The sequence below is a fragment of the Ursus americanus genome, chromosome 19 (assembly GCF_024610735.1).
Source record: "Ursus americanus isolate L20-20 chromosome 19, mUrsAme1.1.p, whole genome shotgun sequence".
Classification (NCBI taxonomy): Eukaryota; Metazoa; Chordata; class Mammalia; order Carnivora; family Ursidae; genus Ursus; species Ursus americanus.
The window spans coordinates 50749856-50765905 of NC_142145.1; the positions used below are offsets into that span (position 1 = coordinate 50749856).

General features: G+C 38.0%; 1 protein-coding gene across 3 annotated transcripts in view; it reads right to left on the reverse strand.

Moving 5' to 3' along the window:
* The window catches only part of MYOM1 (myomesin 1), a 147512-nt gene that overhangs the window by 65978 nt on the left and 65484 nt on the right, over positions 1-16050 (reverse strand). For all 3 annotated transcript variants that reach the window (XM_087869948.1, XM_045781841.2, XM_045781842.2), the window contains 4 exons: positions 11218-11359; positions 8373-8572; positions 6308-6364; positions 1273-1397 (listed from right to left, as the gene is read on the reverse strand). In XM_087869948.1, coding sequence (XP_087726074.1) covers positions 1273-1397; positions 6308-6364; positions 8373-8572; positions 11218-11359 — 524 coding nt within the window. The remainder of the gene's footprint in view (positions 1-1272; positions 1398-6307; positions 6365-8372; positions 8573-11217; positions 11360-16050) is intronic.

Consider the following 16050-nt stretch of genomic DNA (forward strand, 5'->3'; position numbering starts at 1 on the left):
TACTGTGTTATCAAAAAATTTTATAAAAATAAAATCCACTAAGAAGTACAGCCAATTGTTTCATTCATTGTTCTTAAAAAAAATGGTACGTGGCTGCCAATAAAAATGTAAACTTTCTTACAGATAACAAAAACTTAGTTTTGTTTCATTTTTCAATTCTTTCTTTTTTTTTTTTTTAAGATTTTATTTATTCATTTGACAGAGAGAGAGACAGCCAGTGAGAGAGGGAACAGAGCCAGGAGGAGTGGGAAACGAAGAAGCAGGCTCCCAGAGGAGAGGCCTGGTGTGGGGCTCGATCCCAGGACCTGGGATCAACGCCCTGAGCTGAGGGCAGACGCTTAACGACTGAGCCACCCTGGCGCCCCTCATTTTTCAATTTTTTCTTAATCAAACTTTCTTAACAAATGGAATTTACGCCTCATTTTAAGCAAATTCTCTTTAAATGCCCTTTTACTGTAGCAATGATGCCTTGCCTGGCAGGTGTTCCTCCCATATTTCTGCATTTGCAACTGGGCACTTCCCCCAAATAATCTCTTGTCCAGGTCTTGGCTCTTCTCCACTTTCTGGACCGAAGTACTTACTACAACTGGCCTCATATATGGGTATGTGATGGATTCACACAGAATTTTCATCATTCCACCCATTTTAGGCCTTCATGGTATGCTGCCCTCTCTAACATAATTACAATAAAATTGTAAGATATTTGAGGGAAAGAACCAGCCAGTATCTTATGCTGTTTTGTAATTCCTGACCCCACCCTACTATCTACACTTCGAGTAGTACTAGCCGAGTGCGTGGCAGCATGTAAGGACTTTCTCTCTTCAACTCTCCAGCTATCTGACAATATTCTGAAAGTACTGTAACTTTTCTTCCTCTGGCTCATCTAGCTTCATCAAAGTTCATTTCTGACTGGGGAAGACAAGTTGTAGAGAAATGAAAAGCCATTACTAGAGCAAGGGAGACAGAGAAGGATCTAGAAAACAGTGCCATCTGAACAATCTACAGTTTCAGGAACATTTCTCTGCTTAAAAGGGTTATAATTTTATAATTTGGGGTCTGTGGACCTCTTAGGAGTGTATAGGTGAGATCCAAGGATCCATAAACCCCTGAACTTTCAGGCAAAGTTCTGTGTGATATAGATTTTTTGGTGAAGACTGTTTATAGTTTATAGGGTTTAAAGAGTTCAGGACACAATGGAAATTTAATCTCTATTTCTTTAAAGAAATCTTTAGGAAGAGACCTGAGGTAATAATGTTGATCCCAGAGTCTTACCTTTTCCACAAAGTACAGAATGCCCTCATGTCCACGCTGGCCAGGGGGCTTCCAACTTAGCACCACATAGCTCCGGGTGGCCTCTGTGACAGAGAGGTCTGTGGGGGGCCCGGGAACAATACCCTCTGAAAAACAACAAGGAATAGTGAAAAGCACACACTCTGGGAGCCCAGCATATGCCAAGAGTCACAGATGCTTCTCTCCTACTGGAGGAAGAGAGAATTACTGCTCCACAGTATAAAGAAGTACCTCATCTCTGAAATTCTTCCTAAAACATTCATTCATTCATTCAAAGCCACAATTTTACTTTCTTTGCTTGACAATTTTGATTTTTTTACTGGTCCTAAAAAACAGTAATGATATAAGTTATATTTTCTGTACATCTTATATCAGCTTTTTTATAGACTATTTTTTCAAGGATGTTTGGATAGCAAACAAACTTGGAATACAAAGAAAGTATATTCTCTAGGGCAGAAAGTTGACTTGTTTTCTGACCAGGATAGTAAAGATAATGTCCTTCTTCAGAGAAAGCTTGGGTAGATTTGTTAGCAGCCCCCTCATAAGTACAATTTGTGTCAGATGTAACACATATCTACTGTGTGTACGACATCCATCTGTGCTGCTCCCCACCATCCTGTGGAACTTGGCGGGACGACAGTACAAAGGAAAGTAATGAGAACATGAAGTTCATGCCATCTAATTGTGCTGTAATAGAATCCTTTGTCTCTGACCTAGGAATCTCTTATCCTTTGCCAGCATCTATGAAACTGTGGTATTAAACATATTAGTTTCTAAGTAGGGTAAGATTTAAGTCCCTCCACAGTTCCTGACATCAGATTGACCCTTCCACATCAAATAACTAAAATACCAAGCAAAATACATGAAACAACTGTTTACAGACATCGGATATTTCCTGGCTTAGGACAATGATTCCCAATAGAAGAGAAACAAATTAGGTGAACTCTACCATTGTCCTAGCTTATTGTCTGGAGAGAAATTCAGGACCGCAGCTCAGGAAGAGGAACCCAGGTAAAGCCTGGCAGTCTCCCCAAGTGGAGGAGAAGGAGCTGGAATTCTAGGAAGGCCAAGGTATCTACACGTAGAGTCACAAGGATGAATACTGGAGGAAAGGGCTGCACAAAGAGAAAGGCTTAGAGATCTTCAGAGGGTCCCTCCAGAGTGCTCACCAGAGTATTGATCAGCACATCAATATGAGGAAACCACCTGAGGCCAGGGAAAACCCACACAAGAGAATTGGAAAGAACAATCCTCAAAGCTTTCATACGGCCTGGGAGAGTCCATATTCCCACCAGATACAGTGGAAATCTCCTAATTCACAGGCATCTGGTAGAGTTCTACTCAAAAGGCTATTTCCTCTATAGTGTGGCCAAATTATCCCTAGACTAAAGTCTGTTCTGATTTCACTTAACAAAAGCAAGCCTTGAAAGATCAAATCATTTCCCCAGAACAAAGCTCAAGAGCATTTATAGAAATACAAAAATATCCAGCACCAAACAATGTAAATTCAAAATGTCTGGCATCTCATGAAAGGTTATTAAGCATGCAAAGGAGCAAGAAAATACAGCTCTTTCTAAGGAGAAAAATAAATCGATGAAAACAGAACCAAAAATGTCACAGATTATAGAATTAGTCAACAAGGATATAAAAACAGTTACTGTAAAAATATTCCATATGTTCAAGAGGGTAAAGATTAAACATGTTAAATAAAGACATGGAAAATATAAAAATAATACAAATTGTTCTCGACTTCTACAGATGGAAATTACAAAGTCTAAAGTGAAAACAAAACAAAACCCACACACTGACTGGAATTCACAGCAAGTTAGACACTGAAGAAGAAGAAAAGGATAGTAAAATTATAACACAGTGGCAGAAAGTGTCTGAAATGAAACACAGAAAGCAAAAGACTAAAGGGAAAATGAACACAGCACCAGTGACCTGTGGTTTCAAGTGGCACGTAACTGGAGTTCCTGAAGTGGAGAGCAGAGAAGGGGATACAGAAAAAAAAAGTTTAAAGAAATAATGGTGAAGAATTTTCCAAAGCTGATGAAAATTGTAAACTCACAGATCCAAGGAACTTGTACACCCCAAGCACAAGACACGTGAAGGAAACAACACAAATGCATATCACAGACAAATTTCTCAATCCAGTGATAAAAAGTCTATTAAAAGCAGGTAGAGAGAAAAAAATACACACTGAGGGACAAAAATAAGAATAACAATAGTCATTCTTAGAGTACAGATCTGCGCTACAGTGGACCATCCTTTCTAAAGTCCTGAAAGAAAAGCTGTCAATCTAGAATTCTATAACCAGTGAACATGTATTTCAAAAATGAGGATGAAATACAGACTGTTGGGGCGCCTGGGTGGCACAGCGGTTAAGCGTCTGCCTTCGGCTCAGGGCGTGATCCCGGCGTTCTGGGATCGAGCCCCACATCAGGCTCCTCCGCTAGGAGCCTGCTTCTTCCTCTCGCACTCCCCCTGCTTGTGTTCCCTCTCTCGCTGGCTGTCTCTATCTCTGTCGAATAAATAAATAAAAATCTTAAAAAAAAAAAAAAAAGAAATACAGACTGTTTTAGACATACAAAAAATAAAATAATTCATAATCAGCAGGCCTGCACTACAAGAAATATTAAAGGAAATGCTTCAGGTACAAAGAAAATGATATCAGATGGAAATCCAGATCTACACAAGGAAATGGAGGACAACAGAAATGATAAAAATGTGAGTGAATATTGAAAAGTTTCTTCTTACTTTCAAATTTCTTTGAAAGATAAGTGACTATTTGGACCAAAATAATAACACTGTATTGTGCAATTTGTAATATACACACAAATAAAATCCATGTAATAACAGCACTAAGGCTTGAAAGGGGAAATGGAATAACACTGTTTTAAGTTCTTACACTATATATGAAGTAGTATAATCTTCCTTGAAGGAGGTTGTGATAAGATGTACATTAAAATTCCAAACTACTATAATGCAAAACAAAGAATTATAGTTAATAAGATAACATAGCTAAAATGGAATAATAAAAAAATACTCAATCCAAAAGAAAGTAGGAAAAAAGGAGAAGGGAAACAAACAGATGGATTGGTAGAAAACAAATAGCAAGATGGCAGATTGAAATCCAACCATATCAATAATCATACAAAATGTAAATTGTTCAAACACTCCAATATAAGGGCAAAGATTACCCAAGTGGATGAAAAATCAAGACCTAACTATATGCTGCCTACAAGAAATACAATTTAAATATAAAGACACACATAGGTCAAAAGTAAAAGGATGGAAAGCATATGCCATGCTAACACTAATAACAAAAAAACCTGGAATGATTATATTAGTATCAGACAAAGTAGATTTCTAAGCAAAAAACATTACCATGGGTAAAGAGTGTCTCTTTATAATAACAAAGTGTTCAATTCATAAGAAGATATAACAATTAAAATGTTTACGCATGTAATAACAAAACCTCAAACAACATGAAGCAAAACCTGGTAGAACTGCAAGAAAAAAAATTAATCTACCATTTGGTCAGAGATATCATCACTACTCTATCACTTGACAGAACAAGAAGATAGGATATAAAACACTCAGTTGAAATCCTAGTAGTTTTTTTTTATAGAAATGAATGAGCTGATTTTAAAATTTATGTGGAAATGCAAAGACAGAATAGCCAAAACAACTTTGGGGGGGGGGGAAATAGAGGACTAATATTACCTAATTTCAAAACTACGAAGCTTTTTTTTTTTTTTACTTTATTTGTTTGTTCATTTATTTAAAACTATGAAGTTTAAAAAAAAACAAAAACGACAACCTAAAGCCACACTAATCAAGATAGTGGTTGGTGGAGAGAAAATGGAATTGACCAATAGATATTCCAGAAATAGATCCAAAAATATACAACCAATTGATTTTGGCAATGGTGCCAAGGCAATTCAACGGGAAAAGGATAATCTTTTGAACTGACTGATGGAAAAATTGGATGGCCATATGCAAAATGATCATGATAATAATAATAACAACTTAGACCCTCACCTCACACAATATAGAAAAAATTAATTTGAATGGAGCACAGATTGAAATCTAAGAGCTAATGCTATAATATTTCTAGAAAAGACATTTAAATAAACTTGATTTGGCAAAGATTTAAATATGATGCAAAAATGGCAATATACACATAAAAAGATTTCCAACAGTATTAGGGAAATGCAGATTAAAACCACTATGCACCCACTGTGAAATACCACTACCGGTGATGACGTGAAGTAACCGGAATTCATATACTGCTGATGGGAATGAAAAATGGTACCAACATCTTGGAAACAGTTGGCAGTCCCTTTAAAAATTAAACATACAACAACAACAACAAAAATTAAACATACACCTACTACATGACCTATCTGTCCAACTCCTAGGTATTTATCCAAGAGAAATGAAAAGTGTATGTCCATACAAACACCTAACAAGGATGTTCATAGAAGCTTTTGACAGTAAGTGGATAAAAAAATTGAAATGAACGGATACATACATCAACATGAATAAATTTCAAAATAATAATGCTGAGTGAAGAAAACCAGAGAAAAATGAGTATTATTCCATTTATCTAAGAGTGTGGAAAATGTAAACGAGAGTGACAGAAAGCTGATCAGTGATGGCCTAGAGATGGGCAGAGGTAGGAGAAAGGAATTACAAAGGGGCATGAAGAAATTTTAGGGGTGATGTATATGTTCATTATGTTGATCCTGGTGATAGTTTCACAGGTGTATACACATGGAGAATTTGTCAAATCAAATATTTTACAGAAATCAGTATATTCTATGTCAACTGTACCTCAATAAGCCTTTTCTAAAAACAGGGATCTCTGAAAATATAAGTTACTTTATGATCTCCACATATTTCAGGATGTTCTTTCCAAAACATCTTCAATAATATACACTGTACCCTCCATTATAAAAGCTAAACCACATGGCAAAACACTGGCAAGAGTATCTGGGGAAACAGCTTTTACCGGTAGGTTCCTCTTCAGTGACAATGATCTGTCCAGTCCAGGGTGCTGAAGGGCGACCTGAACAGACATAAATGTAAAAATCACAAAACTCATAAATGCGGTTTCAACTGCACTCATAAACTGGCCATAATAGTAACAAATGGGTTTGATATAGTTTACTTACATATTTTCCTAATGAATCTTACTGAGCATATATATGGGTTGTGTCTTCAAGAGACCCACAATCTGATAGAACACAGAGCCCATCTATTTGGAGTCAACATTTCTGGAACTGTACTTTCACAAGCAAGATAAATAACATATGTTTATTTACTCTTCAATATAGATCTCTGGAAGCATGTAAGTTCTCTCATCTCTTCTTAAGAGATAGCATGTACTTGGCGGAAATGTTTCCAGAACAAGTATGAGCCCAGCAGTTATTTATCTGCAATAATGAAGCCAAGGGTTGGGGGGGGGCGCTAATCCTACAGTACAGTTCAATGAAAGCAATTTCTTTCCATTATATTTTGAAAAGTGATATCTACAAGGGAAACGAGGTTAGATCTGGAGTAAGGAAAATGGGTGAGATGGGCAGGAAAAGAGGAAAACCCATTTAAATTCATTTAATTCATTTATTCATTGAAGATGAAATTAATTTCTGTGTTCCCACAAGTAACAGAAAGAGAGAATGGTTCAACTCTAGCTTTATCAACAGATTTTCACCATAGCTTGTAAAAAACAGAAAGGTGATATGCAAGATAACCTATTTTCAACCCAAATCTTATTTTCATTGGAATTTGTAGAAGAGTCGTCAATGAAAATATGAACTGGAATTAGGAAAGAGGGAGGGCAATCAGATAATAGGCGAAAAATAATCTGAGGGCAATCAAGGAGCTTGATTAGAAAAACTCTCCAAAGAAAAGGTATTTTGCTTAGATTTTTATGATGCCACATGTGTACCTAAGGTCAAGAATAACTCTGGGGGCGCCTGGGTAGCGCAGTCGTTAAGCATCTGCCTTCGGCTCAGGGCGTGATCCCGGCATTCTGGGATCGAGCCCCCCATCAGGCTCCTCGGCTGGAAGCCTGCTTCTTCCTCTCCCACTCCCCCTGCTTGTGTTCCCTATCTGGCTGGCTGTCTCTGTGTCAAATAAATAAATAAAATCTTAAAAAAAAAAAAAAAAAGAATAACTCTGCAAATATGACATAGACCAGTAGCCCTCAACTAGGATGATATTGAGCCTCAGGGACATTTGGTCATGTCTAGAGACAATTTTGATTGTCACAATGGGAGAGGAGGGGCATATTGGCACTGGTGGGTAGAGGCCAGGGATGCTGCTAAGCATCCTGCAATGCACAGGACAGCCCCTAGTGACAAATAATTATCTGGCCTAAAATGTCTATACGGTCAAGTGTGAAAAATCTGGTATAGTTTGAAGTGTTAAATTCCAACAATCTTTTAAGGTCATTTTATGGTCTCTATTACTGAGGATGTATATGGGTTCCCATGAAACAAATGCAGAGCATAATTCATGTACCATGGTCTTGATGTTGAGACTTGGAGTTTAAATACATGAAAAGATTATTTTTGATTGTCTAATATGGTAACTCAAGTATAGAGACATAATGTTGTAAATGCGTTTTTTCTTTCATATAAAGAAACTCACTGTGTTGAGTATTAATGCTCTAAGGTGCAAATTCTAGGTTAAGAAATTTAACTTAGAATTTTAAGAATTAAAAGAAAAGTGTATTTGGAGCAGGTTAATAAAATGAATAAAAATTCTTTCCAGGCTCTTATCATATTTCATTTCAAACAGAATGCCCAGAACTCAGTTTAACAAGGAAAAGTTTTCTGAATCAAATAAAAATAAGACAAAAAATAAAGCCCTTAGTGAAGAGATCAGTTTAAAAACAAATTGTTTTTGGTTTTGTTTTTTTCCCCCCCTTGGATTTTCTGATCCATAAAGGATTTCCTATTCTCTTCTCCCTCTAGTGGAAGGGGGAGGAATAACCTTGTAATGAGATCTATCATAATTACTTAAAAAAAAAAAAAAGTTCAAGAAGATCTCGAAAATTGAAAAATGCTTACTTTTAAGTCTGGCTTTCTCAGCTGGATCCAGAGCAGCCACAGGCTCAGAAACTCTAGATGGTAGACCTATTCCATTTTTATTCACAGCTCGAACTCGGAATATGTAAGAACGACCTTCTATCAACCCAGTGACTGGAAAACGCGCAAACTTCACAGGTGTATCATTGCATTGAGACCAGCTATCTGTGCCCACCTCACACCTGAGGGAAAGAGAGAGGTCAGCAAGAATATTAAAAGAAGTATGACTAAATTAATAGCTCCAAAGCTGCAAACCCACCCAATTGCCTCAGATCTCCCTATAAGTGTGGTTCAATAGTTCTTAACTGCATGCACTCAGTTCCACTCAATTGCAATGTGTCTGCTTTAATAATAAAAATGCCTCAGATCCTTCCTAAACATGCATACTTCCTTTAAACTCCCTAAAAGCAAGCAGCTGAAGGGACTAGTGCGCTAGGCAGAAGAACTTTGGGGGAAAAACAGATGCAGCAACAGGTATAGGCATACACAATCTTTACACTGGAGAGACCGAGGGGGAGGATCCTGCAAACATCTCCCTGGCTGACATCTTCAGTTCCACCACTGGTGACTTCTTTGTCTTTCTTATGCATTTTCTTCTAAAAATAAAACTACTGTTTGAGAAAGTTAACACCTTCAATATACCTATTTATACTGTAGTTTGGAAAGAGCGCACTTTTTTTTCTTAAGTGATCTCTACAGCCAAAATGGGGCTCAAACTCACAACCCTGAGATCAAGAGCTGCATGCTCTACTGACTGAGCCAGCCAGTCACCCCTGGAAAGAGCCCACCTGACGATCAGTACATGCTATGTGGGTAGAAGGGTGAGGAGAGCATTGTAACATATTTGTTTCTTAACAGATGAGATTGGTGAAATGCAGGGAAACTCTCGGGTCTGGCAGGGAAAGATTATGTGCTTGGAACCTCTGATTTCTAACTAGGTGCTTTTACAGCAGTTGGTGCCTGTGGATAGAGTGGTCACATCCTGGGAGACAAAGATGGCAGTTGAGATTATACTACTGGCCTGATCGACAGGGGGTTAGGGGCTCTCAGTGTGTGATTACATTATACAGCATTAGGATTAAGTAACTCATCAGTTTTATGAGCAGAGCATAGAACTTTTAGTTTATGTCACTTCCCCAACACGGCTCTATGTCTAAAATGTCTAAACCCAAATAATTCGCATGGGGCAGGGGGTTCCAGCGGCATTGCAAAGGTGGTCGGGGTGAGAAGTTTCTCTTTGCTTCCTCGGCCTCATCCTTCCATTCTTTGATATAGACAATAGACATTTCCTCAACCTTATGTAAAGTGCTATCGAATATGGCTTCACTCCCTGACTCCCACCCTTAAATCTTGTCTTTGTAGAAATTCTGGAGCTGCTATGGGTAGGGTTTGGGAGGGAGCCAAGAGGCCTAGGACAATTCTTCAAACTGCCCCTGTCCCTAGAGATTCTCCCTCTCTCCCTATGCAGATGCTGTCATGGTGACCCAGTGACACTACGTGTGTTTCTCAACCCTCATGTGGGTAGAAAGATAGGCAGAAAGCAGCTGCTCTGGAGACGTCTACAGCATGTTGGAGCAGAAAGAACACAAATATATGGCCAGGATGATACATGAATTCTAGTTCTGCTACTTATTACCTGTGTGACAATAGGCAACTTAGTGCTTTCTCACTAGCATGTGGCTTTGGGCCAGCAACTGTTTCCTACTCACAATAAGAGTATCTACCTTTCAAATGGTGGTTATGGCTCATGGTTAATATATGTGATGTATTTAGAACAGTGCCGTGCACATAGGAAATGTTTAATAAATATTAGCTGCAATGTGGTTATTTTTATTATGACTAAGCAAAATGTACTTCTGATTGTCCCTGGTCTTACACTGATTAATTCTGCAAATCCCTTGGAAATCTGCCAAAGACAATAAGGCAGTCTGTAAGGATGAAAAAGAATCTACCAAAAACTTCACAGTTCATTAGTACTAAATGACAAAATAATGTGGAAGTATTTAGTATATGGTTAAATAGTATATGATTTATTATAAATATTTCTCTGGATGGTATTGAGCCCAATGGGCATACATTTACTTCTTACCGTAAATATTCAGTTTAATATTCCTTGGTACAAACCTGTTGTACCACAGTGGCACAGATTATTTGTCCCCAGTGGCTTCTACAATTAGATTCTATTACTGAAAAATGGACAGAGAATTGGAGCAACTATTTGAATAGAAACTAAGTCAGATAATAATGTATTTAGGTTGATAATCTAAATTTGTTGTCTATATTGTCCAAATTCACTGGATAATTAATGTGTAAGACCCAGTTACTATAAATATCAGAGGTTCTAACTTTCAGAGAATGTAAATAGCAAAAACTTGTAGAAAGAACATAATTTAATACTATCGATATTTGTTATTTGTCTAACTTGAAACCACATCCTGTGAAATGAATAAGATTTTGTTAGTATTCCTGAAGTATTATTCTTTAAATTGTTTAATATTTTAAAATTACTGACATGCTAGGAATGTGGACATTAAATACCTCGGACACCAGCTGTTTGCAAAGTGGCCGCTATAAGGTCTATAAATTCATAGCATTCTTGCCAAATTAGTGACTTGCATTGGTAGTCAGATTCAAAAATTATCTTTGGAATTTAGATCAATAGATAGGGAGGGGTGTGAGAGAGAGAGAGAGAGAGAGAGAAAGACAGAGAGAGAAAGAGAGAGAGAGGAGGCCAGAAAAGAAAATATTTCACATAGAAATGGTGGGAGAAATCAAGCATGCATCTCTATGGCCAAATCACACGAACTGAACTAGACTAAGTACTAACTTATCAATAAAATAGCCCAGAATAGGACTCCCTCCATCCACAGCTGGCTGTTTCCAAGAGATGATGATATAATCTTTGTTGGCATCCAAGCACACCACGTCCAAGGGAGAGGCTGGAGCTCCTTCAATCTCTGCATCAGCGTCTGTGGAAATACAGAAGGATCCCTTTAAACCTCTCAGACAAGATCCATCACAGTCTGGCAATCCCTGACTTAGGGCACACATTTCTTACCACACCCATAGTGGCTACATCTTTGGCCCCAGCAGAGCCAGTTTCAATCTTAGAATTTGCTTACCAACATGACAATGTGTGCTTTTCATCATCTGTACAAAGAACATTATGTTAGAAACTAGAGCTCTAAAAAGGACCCATGACCTTTGCCTCATGGCCTTCGCCTGCTCAAAACATTCTAAAGGAAAATAAACTGAGCTTGGGTGGCTCAGTCAGTTAAGCATCTGCCTTCGGCTCAGGTCATGATCCCAGGGGCCTGAGATCAAGCCCCACATTGGGCTCCCTGCTCAGTGGGGAGCCTGCTTCTCCCTTTCCCTCTGCTGCTGCCCCTGCCTGTGCTCTCTCTCTCTCTGTCAAATAAATTTAAAAACAAAACAAAACTTTTTTTCTTAAAAATAAAAAATAAAATAAATGTGGAGATGTCAGGAATCACTGTCAGAAAAGTCTAAGGGAAGCTGAGCCAGAAAATCTGTTCTTAAGATATCTGGTGTACAGTGTTACTCAGATATACGAACTGCTCTGAAGGGGAACAAATAGCCCCTTCTGTCACCTTGTGGATACATCCACAAGAGAATAAAAACCACGAAGCTTCACCCTCTCCCTCTGCTGGGCACTCCCATTTTGGAAGAGAAAGGAAAACATTCACTTTAATCAAATGTTTGTTCCCAGACTGAAGACACTTGCGAAAGGAACTCTGATGCAATATCCACATCTGAGCTTAGTTTATCCGAGTTTAGTGGAAGTCCAGGGTTAGACAAGAAAGGGAGGGCAGTGAATGTTTACGAAATGAGATCCTTTGACAGTGGGTCTCCTCAGCAGTGTCTTCAGGCACAGCTAAATTTGTGAACCAGGGATGTTTTCAGGGGGAGAGCAACGGGAATGAAAATAATCTGTCAACAGCCTTTTAAGTGAGAGGCAGGGTTTCTGGAGGTGGGGTCCACATTGCCCATTCCTCCTGACTTCTGGTCCACCTCCTTATAACTGGAGTTAACCTGAGAGGAGGCTGAGACGTGTTGGAGCCACTCAACTCAAGGAAAACACTTCTGCGACTGAGTAAACACTTTTGTTTTACAATGAGCTATATTTCAGTAACTCTTATAAATTACTAAACCATTTGATAATAAGGCAGAAATATTTGTGCACTTCTGAATTTGATAGGTTTGCATTGCCAGTGAGGAGCTCAAGTCACTTTGGTTTTGAATATTCTGTTTCTTGCCCCATGAATCTGCAGGAAAGTGTTTTAGGCAACTTCTCTGGCACAAGTGCCATATGAGAACATAACTAAATCACGGCCCCTAAAAGTGAGCATTTTGGTGGGGAAAAACTTCCTTCCTTTCAGGCTTTGAGAGCACTGAACTGGGGGGAGAGCCCACCGATGGTGAAGTTGGAGCAGAGCTAGAAAAGGGTAGAGATGCTGAGGTTTACAGGCCTAAGTGGCAGAAGAGGGATGCTGGAAAGCCACTCAGTTGGAAAGGAACAACTGGCAACCTCCACCCAAGGCCCACAGTGTAACAACCAGGAATCCCTGGTTTAGTTTGCTGAGAATCTATTGTATGTAACAGAGCCCAGCAGACAGTAGGCAACTAGGGAGCCAATTTTCAGCATATTTATAACATTGCTTGGACCATGCCATTCTTGGGGTGGGCTTGACAGTCTTTCTAAAAACAGGTTCTGTATAGGAGCTGCTGGAAGCCAAATCCAAATACTGTGTTACGTTGCGACACGTCTGTGCTCCTGGCTCTCAGCAGCCCCGCTAGCATGCTTTGACCACAGCGCCCACTCGGTCAGCAGCAACCCTCCTAGCCTGTGCCCTTCTTTCTCCCGACCCTCCAAAAAGCCAAAGTCTTTGTGTGTTTGATTAATTAGGTGGGAAAGATTAGCCTGCTACTCTATATTTTCACTTTTGACATAGCTAGTAACTTTTTTCAAAATGTAACTAACGCTATTATCTTCAGGATAAAAGCAGTGCTTCCTTGTTAAAATATACGATAATCAAAAAATATATGTTAAAATCCTCTTCAATTCCATAATTCAAAGATAACTACTACTAACATATTGGCCTAGATTTTTCTAGATTTTTTTTCTATATTTATGAACTCAAAAGTGATTGCTTTTGAAATAAAAATGGGATTGGACTATAGAGTTTCATGTTAATATATTTCTATATCAATAAATATAGATAAACATCACTTGTTTTCATTGTTGTGTGGTATTCTGTTGTTTACACAGGACATTTGTTATACTTTATTTTACAACTCCCATGGGTGGATATCCAGATTTCTTCTAGTTTTTCCCAATATAAACATTTTTCTCACCTTTGTTGGAAATGTGCACTATTGATACAGAGGAACAAAACATCCTGAGAAATGTTGAAACAATTAACACTCACCTGCAATTTACAGGAGTGCTATTCCCTCCAACACTTTATCCCAGTGGATTTTAAAAATCCTTTAAATCTTTGCAATATGATAGATTAAAATGTTACATCATTTCAATTTTCATTTCTTTGATTACTAGTAAAAACTTTTTCATATATTTCTTTGTCATTTTTAATTGTTTTTTCAAGACATTTTTATCCTGTCCTTTACCACTTTATCATCTCTCTCCCTTTATGCAGTGGAGGGGGTAGGGGAGGAAAGAATATATAAAACATAGAAGTCTAAAAGAATATGTAATAAAATAATAACATTGGAATAGCTATTTTCTTTCTTTCTTTCTTTCTTTCTTTCTTTCTTTCTTTCTTTCTTTCTTTCTTTCTTTCTTTCTTTCTTTCTTTCCCTATTTATATGATCTATTTTTTTCAAAAAGAACACATACTACCTATGTAATAAAATCCTGGCCAAATATGTGCAGCTCTGGAATGTGTTTCTGCAGACATACGGTGATTTATGTAATGATCATTCTGGTTCAGAAGCTATTTTCTGAGCAGCAAAAATATCAGAGCTCTAAAAATGCACCGAAATGGCCTCATGCAGTTCAATATATACAGGGTTTTATAAAACACATAAAATGTCATTTAAAACATGCTGGTAATTCTTGGGGCGCCTGGTTGGCTGAGGTGGTGGAACATGTGACTATTGATCTGGGGGTTGCAAGATCGAGCCCCATGTTGGGTGTAGAGATTACTTAAAAATAAAATCTTTACAGAAAAACCAACATGTTGGCAATTTCTTAAAAAGTGAAACATAAATTTAACATATGACAAGTGGAATTCACTTGTAGGTCTCTACCAAGAGAAATAAAAACATACATCCATGACACAAATGTTCATAGCAGCATTATTCATCACAGCCAAGGCTGGAAATGATCCAACTGTCCAACTGGTGAACGGATGGACGAATGAGATATACCCATACATCGCCATATTACTCAGCAATATAAAGGAACAAACTCTTAATATGTGTTACAACATAAATGAACCTCAAAATAGATGTTTTAATGAAAGAAGATAGATGTAAAAGTAAAAGTCCACATACTATATCCAGAAATGTCCAGAGAATGCCAACAGAGGCAGAGTATATAGGTTAGTGATTGCCTACAGGCTGGTCTGGGGATGACAGTGGAGAATGGGCAAAAAAATCCCTTTGGGGTGATGGAAATGTTCTCAAACTGAATGGTAGGTGTTGGCAGCACACTCTGTAAATATTCTAGAACCACTGTCTAGTCAACATAGGTGAATCTTGTGGTTTATCAAGTACACCTCAATAAAGGTTTTTTTAAAAAAAGAATCTAAAATACATCATTTAAAATAAAATTTTAAGTGAAATATTTTTCTAAAAGTTCTTAAGTTCACAAAGCGATTACTGAAATTTATCTTTCCAGTTTTGTCTTTCCCGTTTATCTTCTCAATTCTCTCACATAAATTTGTAAAACACATAAAGTGTCATTTAAAACATGCTGGTAATTCCTTGGGGTGCCTGGCTGGCTGAGGCAGTGGAGCATGTGACTCTTGATCTGAGGGTTGTGAGTTCGAGTCCCATGCTCAGTGTAGAGATTACTTAACAATAAAATCTTTACAAAAAAACCCAACATGTTAGCAATTTCTTAAAAGGTTAAACACAAATTTAACATATGATCCAGCAATTCCACTTGTAGATCTCTACCCTACATTGATAAATTTTAGAATCTTACTGTTTCCTTATTTTGTGGATTTGAAAACTAGCCTGTACAAATTTCAAATTTCAATACCGTCTCCCTGTCTATAGTCAGTAATGTGAAGTCTGGCCTAAATCTGGCAGAGAGCCACAATTCTGGATAAGGGCACTGAGAAATGTTACTGAGAAAACCCTAGACTATGTCAGAGTTCCCAAAGTCCACGAAAGAATCGTCAAATCATAAGTAACTAAGGTTTTTTTCTTGAGTTGCCAGAGACTCTGTCTGGTTTAGGTAAGACAACTGAGAGCAGAGGCAAAGACTTTGCTTACTCAGTCCTTATCTAGCCAGGTTTATCCAGGTGGTCTGTCTACACAGACTTACTTGCTGATGAGTTTCAGTGCGTCCATTTATCCAGAGGCTAGCATCTCTCTTCCCTCAGGGATATCTAACTTTTTCCTCAATACTTTTGTGTAGGAGAAAGTCTGACGCATTTTCAGATGATGTAGA